The sequence below is a fragment of the Salminus brasiliensis genome, chromosome 22, assembly GCF_030463535.1.
Source record: "Salminus brasiliensis chromosome 22, fSalBra1.hap2, whole genome shotgun sequence".
Lineage (NCBI taxonomy): Eukaryota > Metazoa > Chordata > Actinopteri > Characiformes > Bryconidae > Salminus > Salminus brasiliensis.
This window is the reverse complement of record NC_132899.1, coordinates 24,374,947-24,400,099: the sequence shown is the minus strand read 5'-3', so window position 1 is coordinate 24,400,099 and position 25,153 is coordinate 24,374,947. Positions and strand designations below refer to the sequence as shown.

At 41.5% G+C, this 25,153-nt stretch overlaps 1 protein-coding gene across 1 annotated transcript in view; it reads left to right on the top strand.

Moving 5' to 3' along the window:
* snx29 (sorting nexin 29) overlaps positions 1-25,153 on the top strand; it is a 164,471-nt gene that overhangs the window by 20,057 nt on the left and 119,261 nt on the right. The window contains exons 12-14 of the mRNA XM_072667776.1: positions 4,749-4,812; positions 5,563-5,691; positions 18,202-18,287. Of these exons, the coding sequence (XP_072523877.1) occupies positions 4,749-4,812; positions 5,563-5,691; positions 18,202-18,287 (279 nt within the window). The remainder of the gene's footprint in view (positions 1-4,748; positions 4,813-5,562; positions 5,692-18,201; positions 18,288-25,153) is intronic.

Here is a 25,153-nt window from a genome sequence, read left to right as displayed (position 1 = left end):
TGTCTCGGAGCCAAAATAGAGAAATACAAAGAGCCTTTTCCTCTAGTACAAGTCAAGTTTTGGCCTGTGGCTAACACTGGATGGAAAACGGAGTAACCCACACCTATAATAGAACTGTAAATAGACTGTGAAACCTTGCTTCATCACAAGTCTTAAAGCAGCAGGGTTTACGTTCAGGAACTAAGTTTGATAGCGGGGGGAGGACACTGGAGTCATCGTTGCATCTGATATCCGTGTGATAGTAGCTTCTGACTCACTTTATTGCTTGCCTAGCAGAAGCTTCTGGGAGGTGTAGACCACAGAGAAGCCTATGGTATCATAACATAGTGGTATCGTGTCTCTCTAAGCATAAACGGAGAGGAGGCTGTAGTTCCTAATAGTCTGCTTTCCTCCAGTGGAGGGCACTGTTGGTCTGTAGTTGAACGTCACCTCCCTGAGCTTTCCTCGGCCCATGAAAACACTGTGCTGGCAGCGAGCCAGAGGTGGCTCTCGGCTTAGTTTGGCTTTCGGAACTAGAAAGGAGAAAGATGAAAAGAGGGAATGTGTGCCGTGCAGGAACTGTGACATGGCTGAAAAATCTATCTGCGCTCACAGGAGCCGAGCAGCAGAAACAAAATTCAACACCTAACCTGATTTTTCTTTGCTCACAAATAGCACGTTAATCGCTAAATATGGATTCACTGGGTGTCCGGATGACTGAAACCTGCTGTCCAGGCTGTGTGATCTCTGCGGGTCGGAAACCAAATCTCAGCCTTGTTTGTTTACTTTGTATCGTCCCTGCTTTCCTCAGACTAATCTGAATTACATAAGAACCCCTATTTTAATGTAAACAGAACTTGGGTGTTAATTTGCAAGGATGAGCCACTTAGGCAAGCCAAATATGGCCACTCTGTGGCTTTGATGGTAAATATGTATGTGTGTCGACCTCTATTTGTGTGTGTGTGTGTGTGTGTGTGTGTGTGTGTGTGTGTGTGTGTGTGTGTGTGTGTGTGTGTGTAGACACTGGCACTGTGATTACTCATGAATTGTGTGTGGGCACGCACGCACGCGGCGTGTGTCTGTAGGTCTGAGGTGTGGACGAGTCACCAGGGTGTGTTTCTCCTCCAGATGGAGGCTCGGCTCAGAGGAGGCGGGCTCATCTGCTGGACTGCTCGGGCAGATCCTCCCCCTGTGTCACATGCGCGCACACACACACACATGCACACTTACTCGGATTTTGCCTACACATGCCGTCATGGCACATATGCATGTAAAAGACGTAAGGGAGCGTATGGCCATGCATCATGCTGGAGTCTGTGTCATTCCCATATTAGGAATGCTGAGTAGCAGTGCACCCAACACTTCTCAACTAATAGAACAAGTGCTTTCTCCAAATTCCACACATTATACAACTGTCAATGCCGACTGTAGTCGCAGAATTGTTCATTAGTACTTAATAGAGACCCTCTTTACTGTTATGACCTGCTGCAAACGTGATGCATAGCAAGACACCAGCTTCTGGCATTGTTCCTGAGGAATCTTAGCCCATTCCTCGAGAGCAGTGGCCTCCAGTTCACTAATACTCTTGGGTTCAAATCCCACTAAAGATTTTTGATGGGGTTCAAGTCAGGTGCGTGTGATGGCCACTCCAGAATCTTCCGGGACTTCTTCTGAAACCAAACCGTAGTGGACTTTGAGGTATACTTGGAATCATTGTCCTATTAAAAAGTCTAATGACACCCAAGCTTTATTTTAGCCTACTGCTGATCCATAGGCCAGAAAAGGTGATGAATCCCTCCACAGAACAGAATCTCTTCTCACAGAAAACTGCTGTGGCTTATTTATTGGAGCTGACTTCTTGTGCTTTTGGGTCAGTAAAGGTGTACAACCATGGAGACCGTCACTGTTTAGTATGTGCTTTACTGTGCAAGCTGTAACCTCAGTGCCTGCTGCCACCAAATCTTGCTGCAGCTCTTTTTCAGTCACTCAAGGGTTTTTGACCACCTGCCTCCTCAGGAATCTGGTGGCAGCCGGGGATAGCTTTCTCTTTGTGGCACGTCCAGGTAGCACAACGAGTGCTCCTTTAACTCTAAACTAGCAAACTACGCCTGCTGTATCTGCACCATGTTAAAAGTATAAGATCCATGTAGAACTTTTAGAGGTTGTTCAGTTTAAAACTGTAGAGAACCCTTTCATAGAACTTGTTTCTTCTAAAATAACTTTTATTAGAGGTTTCTCAAAGCACTTTAAGAGATTCCTGCACAGTTTTAAACTATACTTTTAACAGTGTAGGAACATTTTAGTGCCTTTGCTGTCTTAATCACACCTGATGCAACTAATGACACAACTTTGTTCGCCATTTAATTTGGAGATGTGTGCTCTTATGAGGGATTCTATTCAGGGGGTGAATAATTCTGAGACTCATTTTGTGTATGATGTGGAGAAAACGCATATTAGTTTTACTATTATTATTAAACTATTGAACTATATATAGACACAAGTGCTGATGAACTGTATAATACTGCAGCTTTTATTACTGTTGATGTGCGGGGCAGCCGTCTTGCATTTTGAACTCAGGGTGGGTGAGGCATTCCCAACTTTCTGAGTTGTGGAGGCGCTCCAGTTGAAATTTCCTACTTGAATCCTGGATCAAATGGGCCAGTGTTATAGTAAGAGGGTGGCTTATAAAGAAAGTTTTAGTAAGTTTCTAAAGTGCCTCAGATGTAGAATAAAATGAACTTCCCTTTAAGTCCTGCAAGCTGCTATCTAGTTGTATGAATTGTTCCGTTGGACTCTTAGTGAACTCTACTTAATACAGTACTGTTGATTTTATGGCCTACATAGTTAAAGTGAATAGAAGCTGCATCTGTATCCTTTGGGTCGCAGTAGAAGTGCTCCTTCAAGTCTGTGTTGGGTTTCCGTTTTTTCAGGTAGGGAACTTCATCGATCGGCATTGATTCTGGTATTCGCTGACATGTAGTGTAGCTCCCTGAGAAATAACACAGGTGTCTTAATGTTTTCTCTTGCTGGGAATTCACCAGGTTTTTTGAGACGCCTGAGCGTGTTTATATAGACGCCTGTGTCTACAGTTCCTTCAGAGATTTATTTTGGTTTAATGATGATAAGCCGCGAGGAGCTGTTGAGACTTTGTCTCTTGGAGACAAGAGAAGCAGGTTATCCCTCAAGTGCGGGAGGCTGCAGAGGCACAACACTGCCTTCCTCTCTGCTGTTGATGCTGGAGCCGGCTGGATTTCCTCTCCGTCTGCTGCTGCAGCCTTTTGTGTGCTATGTTGTGCTACTGTAGATAAAGCCCTCAGGTCAGTGAAGGCCCAGTGCTCTGGCCTAGCATTCGAGATCTAAAAGCGTTCGTTTCTTTAGCAGTGATTGTTGTTGTTTTATGACTGCTTTTCCAGTAAGTGTGCAGTGATTACTATTTTACTATTTTGATTTTTAATTTGTAGAAAAAAGCTAATCTATCATAGATGGTAATTTTGTAGAAGAGGCAAGACATTCTCAACTTTGTCATATATTTTGTCGCTTAATTATTATTCTTTTTTTTTCTGGCTCATTAACCCTTTCAACCCCAAAGGCCTGTTTGTAGGCACATACTTCATAAAAGTTGCATATTAGTTTGACAGTAGATTCTAAATAGGTAGATACTGAATAATTAGTGCTTATTGAATAATTTGTAGGCGCTGAATAATTAGTGGATACAGAACAGTTACTATTGATTGAATAATTAGTATGTATAATTGTATAATATAATATGTGTAATTAGTAGGTACTAAATGAGTAGGTACAGAACAGGTGAATATTTATTGAATAAATATGTGGAATAATTAGTATGTACTAATGTGATAGGTACAGAACAATAACTATACCGAATGATGACCTATTTACTGAATAATTTGTATATATGAAATGATAATTAGTAGATATTGAAGAATTACTATTTCTTGAATAATTAATATGCATGGAATAATTAGTATGCATTTAAGTAATAGGTACAGAAAAAATACTATTTATTGAATAATTGCTATGTATGTAATTACTAGATACTTAATTAGTAGGTACAGAACAATTACTATTTACTAAATAATTAGTATGTATGGAAAATAGTAGATACAGAACAAATGACTATTTCGTGAATAATTCATAGCTACTGAATAATTAATGGTACATTTAAACTTGCTAAATAAGGCTGGGGTGCAAGGGTCATCAATTTTCCATACAGTGTAAACAACTACTGTTTTCAACAGAGAAAGAATTAGAGTTTGAAGAAGGTTTTCATGAGCGCTCTGAATTCCAGGGTAAACTGTTGCTAGTTAAACTGCTCAGTAAAAACTCATTGTGTACCAGTTGACTGTTCACAGATAGTCGGTTGCTGAACTGAAATCAACAGAGTAACCGTCTCACTGAGCTGTGTTATAAATGTCTTACCCTTTCATGTCACTTTCACTTAAAAGAAATTAATGTCTGGCTGGTATTTTAAGCCCCACGAAGTTCCCTTTATTAGTTCCATGGTGCTATACAAATGAAAATGCCAGCAATCTGGAACAGTATCCATTATTGGAAAAAAAAGTACAGGTCTGCATGGGACACTTAATCTCAGCATGATATTGAGTCTTATTATTGCTCTTTCAGAAGCGGAGCACTCCCCCCTCACCACCTCCATGGTGGAGGGGAAATTCAGTCACGCTCCAGTCGTTTTTTTTTTTTTTTTTTTTAAACTTTTGATGCCTTATTAAGATTAGGTTCTGTTTCCCCAGTCGAACTACGCCAAGCTATTGTGGCCATGATGAACAGGAAAGACGAACTGACTGAGCAGAACACGTAAGTGTGTTTCATTTTTTTTTTTCCCTTCCCCTCAATGAGTGTTTAAACATTGTCATTTGGGAAAAAAAGTATGATCTGAAGATGTCTTATATGCTTCAACAGGCAAAATAATATTTTTTATTAATGGTGTGGTGTGGTATTGCCTGTGGTATTCCACAACTGTGTATGTGTAGTCTTGTGCAAATGTTTCGGCACCCCTGCTTAAATGTATAAATTTATATAAATAAACTTTTTTTCTAAAACATTTTAGAGCACATTTCTGAATTTATAATAAAAAAATTAGTTAATGTGCTAATACTTTCATGTATGGCACATTCAGGGTTTGTTTATAAGCAAATAAAGGTGGTATGCTTTAGAATATGCTTCCATACAGAAATGGAAATTTTAGAAGATGCTTGTAGGCATGTGTTGATGATTAAAAAGTCATAAAAATTGCTTTAATAATTGTTTATAATCATGATTTCGGATATTATAGTTTGCTTTATGGTAATGAAATTTCTGTCTTAAAAAAACTTTCTTGATGACTTAATAAATTAATTAATTCATTTTTTTTTTTTTTTTGAAGCCTTTTCCTTGTAGGGTCCCCCCCACTTTTTTCTTATAAACCTTTACCATTTAAACATCAGAAGTCACAGTGTTTGTATGTTGTGGCAGTGGGTATCACTAGAGCTGTGAGTTGAACACTTGCCGCTGGAGTCCTTTTGTTTTGTCCTGCTGAGCATGCATGGTGTGTGTTGCTGGGTCTAGGTCTCTGCGCAGTCTGCTGGACGGAGAGATGGAGCACTCGGCCGCTCTGCGGCTCGAGGTGGACAGTCTGAAGAAGAAGCTGGCTGATCTGGAGGAGAGACATGCTGCCAAAGTCCAGGCCCTGGGCAGGTACTCGCCCTTTACTTTGTGTTTAAGGACATTTTAAAACTCAAGTACCTGTTGATACCAAGTCACTGTCAACACCCAAACTGTGGTGAACATCGGACAGTTCTGACTTAAAGTGTGATTTGTGCAAGCCTGTCTGCACTCTACATTTAACAAAACATAACTCCTTCGTTTTACACCTGCAAGCTGCAAAAAGAAAAGCTGTTCTTTGGAGATCAATAACAATACGTAATGCCTAGCTCTGCTATCAGTTATCAGACATGGTGTGACCCCACAGCTCTGAAGCAAAACCTGGGCAACTGTTTTCAGGAGTACCAGAGGTTAGTTTTCTGAATGGCAGAACAGCATGTTCAGGCTTCAGATACTTAAGACACTGATGGTTCTGACCGTTTACCTAAATGCTCATTCTCAATTTCTCAATTACCTTTCAAAGCAATAAAGGGTCATTCACACTAGACGCGTTTAATAAGGACCAACAGCCAGAAACAAATTCCTTGTTTGTGTGAACATACTTGGCCGATAAATCTGATTCCGATTTCTGGTCTGAGATTTTAGTTGGCTGTCAGATTCCATTTTACTCCGTGCTAGAGGTGTGTTTTAAAGGTCCTTCAAATTGAGTGTTTTAGATGCAAATCACCTCATTTATTTGGCTTGTGCTCCTTTTATTTACTGAGCTACTCATTCACTTATTCTTAGCTGGCCAAAAGTAGGGTGTGCTGTTGGTACTCAAGTAGCTTACAGTGCTTCACATCAGTGAATGCTGTGTATGCTTCTTATAGCTGTCCAATCACTTTTTTTCATTCACATGTGAGTAAAGCGTAAACTTCATAGAGATCTAATAAGCTTACGCACTCCTCTTTTTTTTAATTTTGGAGATCTAGGAGTGGTAGAGCAGCTGTTCTAGGGGTGTGTGGTGCCTACTTTTCTCTGAGAGTAGTAACAGCAGTAATAATGTGTGATTTTCCTCGCAATAAACAGATCGACAGTGATAACTATGTTTACATATTTGAGATGATTCATCAAGCTTGTTGTGCCTCCATGCTCTTCTCTCAAACATTGCACTGAGCCTTTTTGTTTTCGTCAGATAATTAGAAGTCATTTTTTAGGCATCTCCGCTCTTTTCTCTTCAGTGGCTGTTCAGTGGGTAGCGTTGAGAAGCGATGAAGTTTGTTGGTGCTCTGTAAGGTGAGGTGATGCGGACTCCCGGCTTGGATTTATGTGGATTCAACCAGCTATGATTTGATTTATCTTCCTGTAATCTTTATTTACCCATGATTTACCCTTCTTACTTTGTCGTAAAGTTGTAAGCCCATTTCAATTCATTGTTTTATATAATGAATCCTCTGAAGTCTGTCTATTTCTGCCTGTCTTTCACTCTTCTTTTAACAAGAAATATAGACACTGCTATTATAAATAACCACCAAGTGTTTTATGTAGGTTTTTCAGTGCAGGTTTTTCTATGCAAGCTCTGTTGATTCAATTGCGTCAAGTTACAGCATGAAAAGCTAAATCAGTGGAAAATTAAACTCTGTACTTTAAACTCTGTAGCTACTGTTCAAAATAAAAGTTGAAACTGAAACTGAGCAGTGGGTAAACATCAACAAAACATCTACATAATGTTTTATTTATTGTCAAAAAACATTTAGCTTATAACTTAATCTTATAAGATTACACTTATTTTATAAGATCCCGAGGGAAATGGCAGGAAATTTTACAACCGTAAAAGCCATAAGTGAATTTGCAATCGTGACTTTGGTCTCCACAGTAGAACACAATTTTTAGCTATTAATGGAGTGTTGAGAAGATTGGGTGGAGTAATGGAGCGTTAAGGAGATGATGGTGGAGTAATGAGGCGTTGATTTGTTGGTGGAGTGATGGGGGCGTTGTAATAGGGATGGAGTGACTGGGCGTTGTAATAGGGATGGAGTGATGGGGCGTTGGAATAGGGGTGGATTAATGGGGCATTGTGGAGATACTGGGGGTGGAGTAATGGGGCGGGGAGGAGATGGTGGTGGTGGAGAAATGGGGCGGGGAGGAGATGGTGGTGGTGGAGAAATGGGGCGGGGAGGAGATAGTGGTGGTGGAGTAATGGGGCGCTGTCCTAAGTGCATCTTAAGTGACTGACAGAAGCTCAGAATAAACAAGGCTCTGGTCTGGAGAGCTTTTTATCGAACAGGCTTTCTCTGCCCATAACGCACATGTTCTGATCCCATTGCTCTGCTGATTAGGGTTTAGTCTGTTTAGTATTCTACATACTTTACTCTTTATTTGATTAATTAAGAAAAGGAGGGGAAATGCACCTTTTAAATGTTGAATAAAATGATCATAGCTTTTTTGCACACTTGGTGACCTGGGGCTCCAGAAAGAATCTCATGAGGAAGTGCTGTTGGTCTCATTAACATTGGACTAATGGCACCTATCAATTCTATCTTCGCTAACATGTGCATGAATAGATTGTGGGAATGGATTGGCTACAGTTTTGGTTGGTACAGTGTCTGTAAAATGCTCCCTCTGTCATTTCGATGCTTCCTGCTTGAGCGTAGCAGCGTGGGTGTCTTAAGCCAGTCCTATTTTGACTTCTTCAGTCTTCAGTTTTTAGACTTTAGGCAGAGGGAGTCACTCAAAGCGTCTGACTCAAATGTAATCTAGCCAAGTCAATAAAGACTAAAAATAAGGGGAGGGCTGCTTGGTGGGAGATCTTTGGAGCTGTGCTCACAGGCCACGCAGCATTGATTCAGTCCGGCTCAGTGGGCAGTGCTTAAGACGTGGGCTTTGCTCAGCGCCAGGCAGAGACACACACATACACTCACGCGCTTGCACACTCTCACCTCCTCAGCCAGAACGCTGCCTGGCTCACTATGACGTTAAACTTCACCCATCGTGTGAGAAGCTGGCCAGTGCAGAGAAGACAGTTTGGGTGAAAGCACGTTCACGATGTGGGTAGGTGGTCTTACTGGCTGTCCACTGTGTCAGGGAAAAGAAAGCAGCCCTCCTCTGCTCGTGGCGTGTTGTGGTAGAGACGTCTTGGTTGCGCTGGCGTTTCTTGAGCTGTAGCGTAGCGGATTCTCGTGGGGATAAAGCTCTGTGTGAGCGAACAAGCCGATTCATTTAGCGCTGTAGTAGGAAGGCATCTGCTGGGAGCTGGATGCAAGAGTTGCCATAATTTCCACTGAGAGAGAGCTGTGTCAGAAAGAGGCTAAAGGGGAGCGGGAAGGCTTGTGTACTCTGCCCCTCACCTGTGTAATAGGCCGAGCTTCTGACTTACAGCTTTGATGTGCATTTGTTTTTATATATATATATATATATATATATATATATATATATATATTTACAGGGATTTTCTTTGTTGTCTTACAGTATAGACGTGTCTCCAAGGACAGTCGTGAGCGTTGCAGGACTTGCAGGAGAAGGAAGGCTGCACAAGACTTTCACTGTTAGCAATCCGCAATATTGCCTCACCATCACGTTCCCAGTGTTCTTTTGCAGCGTAGACATACACTGTGTCCAGATGTTTGTAGACACTGCTAGACCACCTTAAATGTTTTTGCACAAACAGCTGCTGGATGTTAGGTTGCACCTGGAGAACATCTGTTAATGTGGGTTTGCTGCCGTGATCCCTTCTGAAATGCTATTTGACCCCAGGTCAGTACAGTAGCGCATCAATGTTAATGTCGATGTTCTATTACACTTTAAAATGAATGGCTGTCCCTGCATAATGGCTGACCTGCCATAAGGTTCAGTGTTTGACATTTTCCCTGTCTGGAGCCTTGGGGACACTTAGAGTGGGGTGGGGGGAGGGGTGGCTGTGTGGAGGTAGGTCCTGAACTTGTCAGTTGCAGCTGTGGTGCATAGTCATTACCTTCCTAGCACTCTTTAACACGTGAGCACACCGCATAGTGTGACATCCACACACAGCAGACATGTCTACTTTGAACTGTCCCTCCATTGCTCCATCTTCTGGGGACCGCTGTGCCATTCCCCTTCATTAGCCCTTGTGAAGGGCACTCTGAGCCTGTGCGGCTCACTCTGTTCCTGCTCCCTGATGGTATTGCCTGTGCTTCTGATACCTTTCTGTGATCCAATTTCACTAATGGCTTTATGTTGAGAGAATCCATTTAGGCTTTTTAGGGAGGGAGGGAGGTGTGTGGGGTGGGGTATACGAATCGGGCACTGCCCCCTGTTAAGAGTGATCCCAGACCTGAGGTACACTCGTTGGATACATTTCTGATGTGCACTAAACCAGCATTCGTCATCTTAACAGCAGGGCATGCTGTACAAGCTGGTGTAGGCGAACAGTCTTAATAGGCTTATCGATCTGATGCTATTATTGTTGTCACTACTACTTTTTCTACTGCAAAAGAAGCTGTTTAAGCTGTTTAAATTGGTTTTACTTTGGTAAGTAGTCTAGGTATATGAATACTTGTCTCAATTATATTTGGTTTCTTAAAAGATAATTTATCTTAGTGTAGATCATTATTACTGAACTCTACTAAAGCCTGAGTAGACTGATAAATCACTGTGCTGATCAGTTATTTATCTCAGTGTTACTGAGCTCTACTAAAGCCTGAGTAGACTGATAAATCACTGTGCTGATCAGTTATTTATATCAGTGTTACTGAGCTCTACTAAAGCCTGAGCAGACTGATAAATCACTGTGCTGATCAGTTCTTTATCTCAGTGTTACTGAGCTCTACTAAAGCCTGAGTAGACTGATAAATCACTGTGCTGATCAGTTCTTTATCTCAGTGTTACTGAACTCTACTAAAGCCTGAGTAGACTGATAAATCACTGTGCTGATCAGTTCTTTATCTCAGTGTTACTGAGCTCTACTAAAGCATGAGCAGACTGATAAATCACTGTGCTGATCAGTTATTTATCTGTGCTACTGAGCTCTACTAAAGCCTGAGTAGACTGATAAATCACTGTGCTGATCAGTTATTTATCTCGGTGTTACTGAGCTCTACTAAAGCCTGAGCAGACTGATAAATCACTGTGCTGATCAGTTATTAATCTCAGTGTTACTGAGCTCTAGTAAAGCATGAGCAGACTGATAAATCACTGTGCTGATCAGTTATTTATCTCAGTGTTACTGAGCTCTACTAAAGCATGAGTAGACTGATAAATCACTGTGCTGATCAGTTATTTATCTCAGTGTTACTGAGCTCTACTAAAGCATGAGTAGACTGATAAATCACTGTGCTGATCAGTTATTTATCTCAGTGTTACTGAACTCCACTAAAGCATGAGTAGACTGATAAATCACTGTGCTGATCAGTGGTTTGGTTAATTAAACAAACACCAGAGCTTCTGGGGGGGGGGTATTATTGGACAACATGCTATATTTTAGCATGTGGACAAATAAAAAACAATGACACATTTAGACATATAGACTACATAGTTTGTTTGAGTGTAAACAAAGTCAAAGTGCTTTTAAAGTGTCTCTTTAGCACATTTTTTCAGTGAGTAAAGCTTTGAATGACATTTGAATGACTTTTTCAGCAGCTTTAAAATGGTTCACTAGTGCAATTAGATTTTAATAAAGTTGTGAAAGGGGATGCTCTCTAGCACCCCTGTCACGCTTTTAAAATGGTGGAGGCAGTAGTGATAAGCTCCAGGAAGCACAAAGAATCCTCCCATTTTATTGATGGAAATGTTAATTCAGACAGTTGGGAGGATTAAAAGAAAATTGCACAGATTAACTTCATGTATATCCATTAAAATGTTAATGTCATCAGATATGTTTCACCAGAAGTTTCCTCATTAGCTACATGCTATTGCGAGCACATTGGCATGCTCAGTAGGAATCACACAGATACGTCCTCATTACAAGAGACCACTAAAACCCAGAGTGCCTACTGAGTTCATGCTGCTGTGGAACCATCAAAATTACATCTTGTGTAGATTTGACAGAAAGTACCTCAGAGAGTTAAAAGGGGAGCCTGGCTGCACAATGCTGTGTAGCAGTTTCTTTCTTTTCTTTCTTTCTTTCTTTCTTTCTTTTTTATCGCTTCAAATAAAAGATGGGAGCATTACGGAGGGATTCCAGTGGTGTTGCCATGCAAGAGCAACAGAATGTATTTGGATGTGAAATTTTGCTTCAGTCTGTGAAACACAACATGGAACTCAGTTTATTTGATTAGAATTCATTTCCATCTAATTGGTAATAACTCTAGGAATACATTTGCACGAATTATCATAGAAGACAGTGATGTGAACAATATGTTTACATTAGACACAACCTCTATGGATAAAATAATAATCTTATCAGTTTTCTTTTGTCTCTAATAAGCTATAAATCTGTATGTTCTGACATTCTGAATGTGTGCAATGTTGTCACAGGCATTTACACAAGCCTTTTCAGACATTTAGCATTCTACAGTGCATTTTTATGAGCCTACTTTGCTACTTGTTATAAGTCCACATTGTTGACTTTGACCTGATACCAAGTAGGGATGCACCGATCCGACTTTTTCTGTTCTGATACTGCATTTAGCAGACGCTCTTATCCAGAGCGACTTACAAAAGTGCTTCGCTATTTACCCAAGAAAACCTCAGCTAGTTAGAATAGACTAATAGTTCAAAGACACCTTTAAGCTTTAGACACTACTAAACACAAGACAATAAGGTGACCATAGTACTCTATTCGCTTTTCATCCAAGTGTTATTGGGAGAGGTGGGTCTTCGGCCTGCTTTTGAAGGCAGCGAGCGACTCGGTCGTTCGGACACCCAGGGGAAGCTCGTTCCACCACTTTGGTGCAGGACATAAAAAAGCCTGGACGCTTGTCTTCTGCGGATTTTGAGGGATGGCGGGTCAAGCTGAGCCGTACTTGAAGCTTGAAGGGCTCTAAGTGCGGATCGGCTTTTGACCATTGCCATCAAGTATGGAGGGGCTGGTCCGTTCTTGGCTTTGTAGGGCAGCGTCAGGGTTCTGAATCTGATGCAGGCAGCAGCTACATGAAGCCAGTGAAGAGAATGCAGCAGTGGAGAGACATAAAATAGAGACAGAATTTAGGAACATTGAAGGCGACTCGTGCCGCTGCATTCTGGATGAGTAGCAGGGGCCTGTTGGTGCGCAGAGGGAGACCAGCCAGAAGAGAGTTGCAGTAGTCAAGTCTGGAAGTGACGAGAGACTGAACAAGCACCTGGGCGACTCTCTAGAGAGGAAGGGTCGAGTTGTTGATTTAATAAACCATATACCTCACCACGTCATTACCCCCTCCCCCTCGCTCTCGGCTGTCCTCCATTACAGGTGGAAGTCTCCAACCATACAGTTCAGAGCTCGTCTCTCTATGGCTGAAAAACAGTAAAAACAGCAAAGCTGTGGATTTTAGAAGTGGCCACAGGGGAGTTGAGGGAATAAACCGAGCAGGCTGCTGAAGGCGATGTGTGTGGATTTTGGCTGTTTTTCTGAGCTGGATTACTTGCTGATGGTTAAAGACTGGTATGATGGTCATCACTGTGCTGGTTAGATAGGAAAACTATTGTTGTTTGCTTTGTGTATCATGTCCGTATGTTACTCTAATCATGAGTTATGAATTCTAGAATACAGACAGTGCAGGAATCCGGTTCAGTGAATGGATCGGTCCCGTGGGTCAGCCTAATTATCCGATACTCTGGCTAAATTTGTTAGTATCAGGGTTGATATCCAATCCTAGTATAGGATTAGTGCATCCCTAATACTAAGAAACCTTTCCATTGTCGCTAGTTTATGGAGTAGTGGTGATTAGCACACTGGAGACAACCATGGGCTGCATAATTATGCAGAATTAGGCAAGCCTATAGCGATTTTTTTCTTGCTTACTCTAAATCTCCAACCTTCGACTCAACCTTAGGGCATTGTTTCTAAAGGGGTCTTGCATTGCCAAGGCTAATTTGTTTTTGTTTACAGTAAAAGCTGAATATATAAGGGATGCCGCTTTAACATAAGTCGGTAGTCAGTACAAATACCACTGAAATTCTATGATTCTTGACCAATTTTAATATCACAACAAAAAATGCAATAAAAGTATTTTAACAGTTCTGCGGAAAGGTATCTTGACCGCGACAATAATGGGATAAATCCTTTGGTTAATAATATTAATAAAAAAGACATAACAAAACAACGTTGTGCCCAAAAAATCCACAACTAATCAACTTTATGGTGGCATAGCATTTTTATTGCAGTGCCCAGCTGCCTGAAATCTGAAAAATAATATTGCAAATGGCCTCAGTGTAATAAATAAGACAAAAATGTCATATAACAAAACAGTAGCATATAGCTTTCAAGCATTTAATAAAACTATGTTATAAAACTCACTCAACCTGCTAGGACACAACATGTCCACAGTGGTACCCAGCGTGGACATTAACACAACCAGGTAAACTTGTTGATTAAAACAAGAAGCTCATTGACCTGGTTCATACTGTCAGTATGAAGTTCAGCATATGGCTTATAGCCATGAAGTGCGATTCAGTGATCATTTTCGATCAGTTACAGCTTCCTTGTTTGAAGACTTGGCTGTGTTTTGACCTTAGAACCGTACCATGCTATAAGTAGGTAATAGCAACATGGCGCATGGCATTGGAGACCCCAACAAGACTGAGCCGCTGTACATCCCAGGAACTGCTGGACCTAAAAACGATCTTGCCATCACCTTTAAGAACTCACTGGTCACTCCTTCTACAGAAGCTCGAAGTCCAGGCTTATTTCTATACTGCGAATAGTAGAGTTATATGGACACCTTACTGACTTGTGTTTAGTAGAGTCTAAACTTAAAGGTATCTTTGAATTATTAGTCTATTCAAACTAGCTTGAGGTTCATACCTTTTGAGGTTTTTCTTGGGTAAATAGCAAAGCACTTTTGTAAGCTCTGGATAAGAGCGTCTGCTAAATGCCTTAAATAAGACAAGTATCTTGGTATCGACTTGTATTGGTTCTTATGGAACCAATTTTGTTGTCTCGCAAAAACCTTTCATCTCCATTTTTGCAATGTTTTTCTCTTTTTGACATGCTTTGATCATGGCAGTTATTCTTTACAGAAAATCTCCCACATTGAAAGTTGAATGGCTATGTCTGCCCAAATTAAAGAAAGAAGTATCAGTTGCATGGGTCACTGTTCAAACCTCTTGCTTCATCCATGTCAAGCAGGCCCGCGTCTGCCTGTTTTGACACAACCTTCACCTTCAACCTTCAACTTGACCTGCTCTGCTGACTTAATGTAAAACTAACTTTAATAATGTTTTTTTGTTTTTTTTTTGTGCTTTTTGTTCACGTCATGTTAAAGTTTATTTATTTTATTTTTTTTCTCTGTACAAATCCGCAGCCTGTTTTCTTTTCCAGTAGTCTTAGCACCCAAGCCTGCTTCTGTCACAGATCGATAGTACCTGTCCGCTCTAGCTGCTGAACATTTGATCCTGCCCGCCAATCACTTTACAGATCTCATTGGACCCACAGGCAAACCTGCCTTTCTGCAGACTCTGATAAACTTGGCTGACTTGTGCTGGTTCTTTGCATATACAGCTACTTGCTAGCTGATAATTATAGTTGACTGTGATTAAGAAAACCAGGCTCAGTATTGAAGACAAAACAAGAAAACCAGTCTCCATCCGTTCACCCCTGACATAGGATGAGCTGTTAAAGGTGGGACCCAAAAGTATTGGGATACCATACTTATTCAGTGTTTGTTCTGAAATCAAGGTTATTAAATAAGAATGTATGCTTCTTTTGTTGGAGTAACTCTCTCTCTACTGTTTAGGGAGGGTATTCTACTATGTTCTTGAGCTTTGCTGTGGGGATTTGATTGCATTCAGCCACAAGAGCCTTTGTGAGGTTAGAATGTTGACTGATTATCTCCCCAGCTCATCCCTAAAGTACTGGATGGAGCACCATCATTCCAGAGAACACCGTTCCATTGCACCACGGCTTAATGCTGGGCAGGCTTTATACCATTCTAGTCTGCACCAGGCATTAGGCATGATGCCAATAAGTTTGTATTTCTCGGCTCCATTGAGTTCTATTGACAGTACTTCTAGGTACTAGACAATGGGTGCAACTTAAAGTAGCTGAAAGTGTTAATTACAAAGGGTGTCCACAAACATTTGTACATTTTGTTTATTTACTGTCTGCTTTAAAGCAGCTGTTGGTTGACTTGTTTATTGGCCTAGATTGTACATTTAGCAAGAATTATGCCTATATAATACTGCAATTCTGCAGTTAGTACTGGATGATCATTCAACCTGTAACCAGGCCCCAGGAGTGTGCTGGCCAATGGCTGTATGTGTTTTTTTTTTTTTTCTTTTTTTCATATGGAATTTCTCTATAATGGAGTAAAAAAGCAAACACTCTTGGTTATGTAATGTTTTTGGCCCTGCAGCCTCTTCCATACTGTGTGGCTGTACTGTAGATCAAGAATGGCTCCTCTTAGCCTCCTAATTACTGCGCTCAGCCAGGCAGGAGCATGACATAAGAGTGTAATACATGATCTACAGTGACTGCCCAAGGTGGTGCTCATTAGATAAACAGATCTTTCCCTTATGGTCGTGTATTACACTAGCTGTGCCCCTGAAGCCCTTCAGAGACACCCAGGCGCTACTGTCTTTGTGTGGCATCTTAATTTCTGTAATATGAATTGGATGGCATGGGAGAATTAGAAGGTCTGTCCAGCAGGGACAATGGAAACGATGGATGTGGTGGACCTGAGCTGTGGCGAGCTCCCCACAGAGAAGCTGCCATTTATTAGCCTTAATTAAATCACAGCGGAATTGTGCACGACTCGCCAGCTCCCGATAACGATGCAGGCTCTCCCTTTGAGAACGTGCTGGACGCCTCCGGAAATCCTCCATTTCCTCCTGGCTATTGAAGGCCGTAAAATAGGGGTGTGATAAGCGAGCTGCGAGAGGCATTCCGTGAGAACAGGAAGGGCTTCTTTTCACAGCCACGCAAACCTGAATTGATTTTGATTGATTTTTCCCAAACCAGCAGTAATCAGCCAAGCTTGGTGTAAGAGCACACACCACGTAGCCCACAGCTTTGGAAATAGCCTTCCAAAAGTTACTCACCGGCAGCTGTAAAGCGCTTTCCCAGAATTGAATAAGGTTTTTATTAAACGAGGTGGGAGAGAAGCGTGCGCTGGTTCCACACACTGCAGCCATTCTTTTAGATTTTTGGTGGTCTAGTTTGTGACAGATCCTTTATTTTATGAGCTGACGTTGCCATCTGCAGTTTGTCATTTTTGCTCTCTGGTGTCTTCGCACTGTGTGTGAGTATGTAAATATTTGTAATTGTTTCTGCTGTGCATATAGCACAACACAATCCAAATGGTCTGTCGGTCAAACTAAATGATAATATAATGACAATGACCTGTATCTCTTTACCAATTAGATTGTTCTGCATATCTGTCCATTTACCTGTCGATCCTATCCATCTATCTATAGTACTGTTCTAAAATGACCACCCTTCCAAAAATTTAAGTTTAAAAAGGGATTAACAAGTACCAACAAAATGGGCCGTCATACAACCATGCATGGCCTGATCGACCACCAAACCTGTCTCCAGCAAATACCCAACACCTAATGCTCTGATGCATGAGAGAGGAAAGAAAGTCAAGCTCCAGAACACATCTGAACACAATCCACAGGTGGTTCTGTTTATCAAGAAGTTCTTATTCAGAAATATCAGACTACTTAAAAAAAAGGCTCTGACCTCAGAACATTATACTTACCACCCTCCAGACCTCACAATCATTGAATGTTCTTCTAAGAACAAATTTTGCAGCTGCAGATTTGTGCAGTAACACTAAGGCAAAAAGGTAAAGGTGCACGTATTTGTCACTGTACAGTGTACACTGTACAGCGAAATGTGTCCTCCGCATTTAACCCATCTGTGGTAGTGAACACACACACACTAACGCACTAGGGGCAGTGAGTACACACACCCAGAGCGGTGGTCAGCCAACTCCAGCGCCCGGGGAGCAGAGAGGGTAAAGGGCCTTGCTCAAGGGCCCAACAGTGACAGCTTGCCGAGCCCGGGAATCAAACCCACAACCCTGTTATCGATAGCCCGGCGCTGAGCCACTACTGCCCCTAAAATCAGCACATTAAATGTTTTTAGCTATTTTTGTTTTCTTTTGATGGTGAATCTTCATCCAGAATGCTGTGTGGTCCAGGGCTAGCCTTATTCTTTGACCCAGTACCAGCAAAACATGAGCATGATCCTATCACCACCACTGCCAAGCTTAACAGCTTTTTTTTTTGGTTAGATTCCTCACCATTACGCCTCAAAACTTTTTTCTTTGTCCATGTGTATAATCTGACTTTTCTTCATATTTTGATTGGTACACTAGTTCACAGCATCTTCAGAAGCGAGTGTTTCATTGTGGAGGAAAGCTAGATACATGAGTTTCTGTGTGTACTCATACATACCATAAATGGAAAAATTGATGGCTTGTACATGTCTAATATGAATAATAATTAAATCTGATGACCTGTTGTGGGTGTATTGCATTGTCCAGTGCTGAATCTCTGTCTGTTTTGCAGAGAAAATGAGGTGCTGAAGGTCCAGCTGAAGAAGTATGTGGGCGCTGTCCAAATGCTGAAGCGAGAAGGCAACCAGAACGTCGACTGTAAGTCACATCCACATGAACACTAGCTAGAAAACGGGTGACGTGAACCGATGTATCTTCTGCTCATATGTCATTCCCCATAACAGTAAGCGTGAAAGCAAGGAATCTCTTTTTCATTAGACTAGTTTCTGAGCATACCAACTTTTTAGCTTTTCCTTAGGGGTTTTTAATAAAAGTTAGTCTGCTGGAGGCTGAAAACATGCTGTGTGCAGGGTATTCAGATAAGACCGCTTTATCAAAGCCAAACAAGGCTAACATGCTAGATTTCTAGGGGAGGAAAAATAACTGCTAATTGCATTTTGGGAGGAAAAGGTAGTTATCAGTGCAGCCTGCTGAGTGAATACCCTCAGGCACTCTTTGACCGCCCCTAGAGACCCACAGTGTGGAACAGACCAGAATAATTGTCTAATAAAAGTATTGTTTTATGGAAATGGAGCTTAACGTGCTTTATTATTTCTGTGACCATGAATAACTTAGAGGTGTTTGAACCGTTTCAGAACTGATTTGATGTGACTCTTTTGTGAGCAGAGCGCTGTGCCGTGGTGTCTTTATTTGGCTTATGGATGTTGTGTTTGATGAATGAGGAGGCTAAGTCTCTTAGAGGGGTGCCATCACACGTGAGCAGTCTCTATGTACAGTTTTGTATCACTTCTTCAGAAATGTAGGGAATTTCAAATACTTGAATGTCGTTTCACCAACAAACCGCTTGAAAAAGAGGAGTGTCTGACTTCCCTGGATTACAAATTTGATTTCAAAGCCCTGCTTACGTGTGTGAAATCTAAAGAAGGCCGTGCACCAAAGGCAACCCTTTCACTCTGCAGCTTTCAATGCTAATTGAAAAGTCTTGAGTGGGCTTGTTTGTGTGTTTTTTGCTTCAGGAGATTCATGTCATGTCAAACCCTTTGTGCTAAGGTGTTGTATTTCTCTAATGGGCTTGATGTGTGTTACAACCTGCCTTATTCCTTTCTTCGTGGCCTCTCTGTGCGTCAGTAGAAGTTGCATGTTTGTAGACGTGCCCTAACGTTTTGTGGGAACATAAACATGACAATCCTCAATTTCGATGGGTCAGTCAGAGCTTTGGGTAAAAGATGAGTTTCTTTCTTCAATAACTTTTACATAGTTGGTGACAATTTTGCAAATGATCATTGTTTGCTATCAAGAGATTTTGCTATCAGGGGTTTTCCTCTGAAATTGAGGTAAAACATGTTAATTCTTGCTATAGTCATAACTGATGTGAGAGTTCCGTGGCCATCTACAAATTACATTGCAAGTGGCAACCACCGGGGTCCAAGCACCGAGCGCAATTATGGAGGCAAAACACATATAAATTTTGATAAAGATTGATAAAGCTTAAATATTGGTACAATTTTAAAGTAAAACCATTAAAATTAACTCTCAAATCTGCCACATTTTATGCCCTTTTTGATCGTGGTTAGCAACAGATTTTTAATGAGTCAGAATTCTTTGAAGACACCTATTTATTTGCTTAAACAGCAAAATATTCACATTTTTAAAGTTTAGTTATGTGTATAACATATTTGTCAATATAAATGTCCATAAATTCAGCCTAATGCAACATCCATTTGGTGTTTACATATTTAAAGAAATGTATTGTAAGGATTGATATTTGTTTGTTTACCAAAAGGCATCATTGCTAACTTTATTCAACTTTAGTAGGGACCCACTCTCTTTAGGATGACTGCAGTCAAGACCTCAAGAATTGTGAGGGAATTTGAGTGGTTCATTGGGGCAAATGTTTTTATTCTTAAAAACAAAGTAAAAAAAACAAAAACCTTTATTTACAAAAACATTTATTTATTGGTTTGTTCATATGTTTAAAGTAAATCATTTCATATCTTCTACACAGACTAGACTTTTATTAAACCATATACTGTTTATTTGGTTACTTTAACATTTTGCAAAAAAAAGATTAATGTCTTTTGATGTTTACATTAAATTGGGTAGGTGTAGTTTTTTCCAAATATTTTACTTTAAGCAAATATGAATTGTGTCTATAAAGTACAGAATAATGTCAAATTTTAAGCTTTTAAAGCTTTCTAGTAGTTGTTAAAATGTGTCATTTGGCCAGGGCTGCCCAACCTTTGCGTAAGACTGTGTACATTTTACACAATATAGTATTTTGTAACACATTGACAGGGATTGCATCCTCCCAGACACACACACACACACACACACACACACACACACACACACACACACACACACACACACACACACATAAATGTTGTTGTTTTTTGGTTCACTTCCTTACAGTATATGTTCAAATGAAAATGAAATGGAAAAAAAAAATCCTTAACTTAAGAACTTAACACTAGAAAATTAAACAATTGAACTACTATGTACCTTTAAACAACTTTATAATTTTTGTTTCTCTACTTAATTTCAAAATTGAAGCAGATTCAGAATCACCACCTTCAGACTAATGTGTTTTTTCACAGCTTGTATGTGTGAGTATGTACGTGCATGCTCCCAGAGGGTGTGATCTGTAGAGAGGCCCCAGTGAGAATTCTAATAACAAGCCTTTATCCAGCCGTGTGTAAGATGTCCGCGAAGCCCCTCGCGGCAGACGTGTTCACAACAGGTTCAGCTGTCGATTGAAATCTCCCAATTTTACCTCTCCGCTGCTATGTGTTCTCTGCCTTGTTTTCAGCAAAGGCCTAAATGATCCCTTGCTCTTTCTCTCTGCTTCATGCCTAATGACGCCTTACTGTAACTCCCTTTGCTTTGATGTGGAGTAGCAGCTGAAAGGAATGATGGGAAACACCAAATTGATCCACAAGCATGCAGTACAGGGCTTCTTTTAACATTCTCAGGTGAGGCTGTTTGAAACTCCTTGTTCTTTTTTTTTTTTTTTTTTTGAACGTCAGTTCTGTCTCAAAGTCGCGCTGTCTCCACTGCTGGCACGTCTTGTGTTTATTTCCATCACCCCCTTCACCGAATAAGTGCTTCGCTGCGCTGTCGCCCGACAGACAAGGCAAAAGCGTGACGCTCTCTCGTCGCTTTATCATATTCTCCCTTTATTAAACTTTGTAAATAAGCAGGGAAATCATGTAAATGAGTGTGTTTAAGTGGCCTGTCAGTTGCAGAGGGGTTTGAGGGTGGGGTGGAAGGGGGGTGGGGTTTTTGAGTAGCTCTGCTCCTCTGTAGAGTTTATCTGGGTCAAGAGGAAGCGTTCGCTGCGGGGAATACCCCAGTGAAGCCTTTCTATGGGAGGAACAGTGTGTAGTGTATAGTGAGCAGTATTCTTCAGCCTGTATGCTGGACTAGCAACACCAGAGTTCCAGTGCTGCTGTCTCTGCTAATCTCTTCTAATTACAAGCATTAGTCCTGTTGTGGGGGTAATTATTATTATTATTTATTTATTTATTTATTTATTTTTATTTAATTTATCAAGGACGCAATTTTGGATGAGCTCCATAGTGGTGCAACAACTTAAATGTTGGTCCCATCATGTGACTGCCGGTTTGATCCCCAGTGACCCTCCTCTATTTCCAGAGAGCTAGAGAGGCCTTGCTCTCTGGGTGGCTAGTGTGCACTCCCCCCTCCTCGCCCCCATCACTCAGCATGATGCTAGTCAGCACCAGTGTGGGTGTAGCCAATGTTACATGCCGTTGTGTTAGTGGCAGTTTGAAAAGATGAGGTGGAACTTAGGGACTCTTAGAGGGCACAGCCTACATTTACCCTCCCAGCACTGGTAGCATCTTGGGATGATGGGTCCTAGCTGGAGAGACAACTAGGGGGAAACCCACCCCCATCCAGAGAATTTGGCAAACATTGGCCAACGTGAACCCCTCCTTACAATACATGTGAGACTAAGCTCACTAAGGATGCTGAGAAGAAGGCTGTATTTTTCAGCTGTTCTCTACATCACTGAAGGCTTTCTTTACTACTAGCTACTACTAGCTACTTCTGGTGTTTTGCTAACATACAACTGTAAGATCCCCACTTTTACATTGGTGTTGTGTTGTTTAAAGGGCCAAAAGGCTTTAAAGGGTTTTGCTGTATAAATAGTAATGATGTAAATTTTCAGATGCGTTTTTACAACCAATTTACTCCGCTGTTACACACTGATGTCCCTTTCATAGTGGAAGGCCCATGGAAAACCATTATGTGCTCTCTTTTATTGGCTGGTTTACATTACTACAACGACCCACAGTACACACATAGCATAGCCTAGCCTGGCTCTGAACTGTAAGGTATTTTTTGGCAGTTATTTCTGAGCATTCCTGGATCGTTTAGATGTCCTCTCTGGGTTCCCTCATTGCCCGTTAGGAACAGTGTGTAGTTGGCTAAAGAGATTATAGCTGGGTTAACTTTTAGCATAGTAGCACTTAGCAGCTTCACTAGATTCCCTGCAGAGTGTGGCCGTCTTCTGCATTCCTTCGGTTGGCCCTTTTCCTTTTTCTGATTGGCCTAGCGTTTGCTAAAAAGTCTTTTAGCCTTTTTAGCCACTCTCCTGGCTTCTGCACTCGAGCTAAATATGCTAAAAGCGAAAACTGGATCGACCAGAAAAGGGAGAAGGGTCAGCTGGAGTGTCCTCCGGCCTTTCCTTCTCCCTTTACCGGTAAACCTTAAGTTAGCGTTTAGCATTTTAGCCTAGCTTAACAACAAAGTAGTCGTTGTTAATGTCCTCAAAAGGCTTTTTGTAGTGGACTGGGTTCATGGCAATTTTGGGTACCGTAAATATAACGGTCAACACCCACCCCATTACTCTAGCCCCATTACTCCACCCTGTCTCCATGGTGTGGAGTCCAGACTGTTATGTAACAGTTTTGGTTTTTTATTAGCCTGTTATACAGCTCTTTTTTTCTTGTTGTTATGCCAGATCTTCTTTTAAATAAGGACACACCGGGTTTGAGGTTCACAGTATGTCAGTTCCATGTACTGAACTCCCAGTTTTCATCTTGGCCGAGATAAATGCAGTATTCCAGTCTGGGGCATGATATCAGCAGCTTAATTTATTATGTAACCTATTAAATAATTGCAGACACACCCTGTCTGTTTAGTGAATTTTGATCACGGTTGTACTCTGCTGAGATCATTAACAGGGAAGTGAAGTAGCTCTGAATTGTGCCTTCTTTTAAGCTGATTTATTCCTGGTATAACTATAGGTGCTAAGGTGCGTTAACTCCAGCAGTACTCAGATGAACAAAAAATATCCAGTAGAAATGTTTTTCAATGCATTTAATCTAGAACAGCTATTAATTACATTAGTGACTTCAGCCTGAATACACCAGCGTCTGTGACGCATGTATGACGCCAGGCAGAACAGTTTGACAGCAGCATGGACCTCCAGGGTCACCAGAACCCTGATGCTGGTGATGCAGTGATGGAGCTGTGGGAGAGTAACTGAAGAAAGTTCCACTAATCACTAATAGACAAATATCTAATACATTTCTATTGATTAGTCGCAGCCCTTCTATTTATTTGTGTGCTCTTAGCCCAGTGAATCATACATCTGGTACTGGATTGTGCCAATAAGTAACAATGAATGAATAAACACTCACTAGGCCTTTATTTCACTTCTGACAGCCACATTTAATGAATCAACGAAGGCCATTATTCACCAGCCTAACCCGGAAGAGCGTTAATAATTTCATCTTTCAAATTCATTACACACTGGCTCTCATTTCCCCTGGCGGCCCGCTAAGGGTAGCCGGTTTGTTCCGCCGCTCTCCTTTCTGGCTGAGATCGCTAGCAGCCGCGTGTGGGGGAATGTGGGTTATTGTGTTTACTTTGACTAATGCGGACCCCTGGCGAGCACAGAGGGGGCTGCCCTTTATTTAACAGAAGGGGTGTGCGCGTATGGTGGAGAGGAGGTGAGAGAGCCAGGTGGCCCGCTGTCCGGGAGATCGTTTCCCTATCACCTGTTAACGAACAGTGTTAATGAACATTTTAATCATCACCTGCAGGTTAAACAGCGGACCTGACAGCACCCCCACCCCCCTCCTTTCGTCAGTTATTGCTCTGGCCCTTTCTCACTGCAGATGGACTGAGCGGTCAAGCTGACGTCCGGGAGCCCTTGGGAGGAGCACCTGGCCGGTCTCTTGGCGATGAGCTGTCTGTGCCCTGCTCCCGTCACCCACAGTTATTTTTCATCTCCTCCTCCGTCAATCCTTCAACACCTCCACAGGTGCTGCCCCGCAGCTATGCGCTCCCCTCCGGTCTCGCAGGTCCACGCAACACAGGACCTCCACTCACCCGACATCAGTCACAGCATGAAGGCCGCGGCGAATTTGTGATTCAGGCTCTGCTCTGGCTCCAGTGAGCGAGTGATGAAGAGAGAGAGAGAGAGAAGGAGAGAACAGGCGAGTGAACACACAGCAGCAAGGGTGTAAGAGGAATTACATTTCCTCACTATATTACCCAGGACACCTCGTCCCCAAATCCCCCAAATTATCCGCATAAGTGCTGATTTAGTGCATGACTGATCTGCCTGATAAAATGTAAAAGTTGAGATTTTAAAAGCAGCATGAAGAGCTGGATAAATTAGAGGCGCAGTGCCAAAGGTGACCGATGCAGCAAAAGTAGAACATAATACATTTTTACATGTCTTCCCAATTACTGCTATATTGACTATATAGACATTGTGATGTTTAGTAAAGCTGTATGATATGATCATAGGTAATACATTGTGATTTTACCCTGATATGTGTTGCTGCTCACTACAACATTTAGCTTCTTGATTGTAAAATTATAGTCATTACAGTCCTGTGAACACTTTTATGCTGCTGTGAGAAAAGTTGAGTGTCTTCGCCCTGCGAGAGTTTATCAGTCACTTCCTGTGTTAGCTGCTACATGTATTTCTCGTTGAGGATATCAGACTAGAGTGCTGGGGTGTTGAG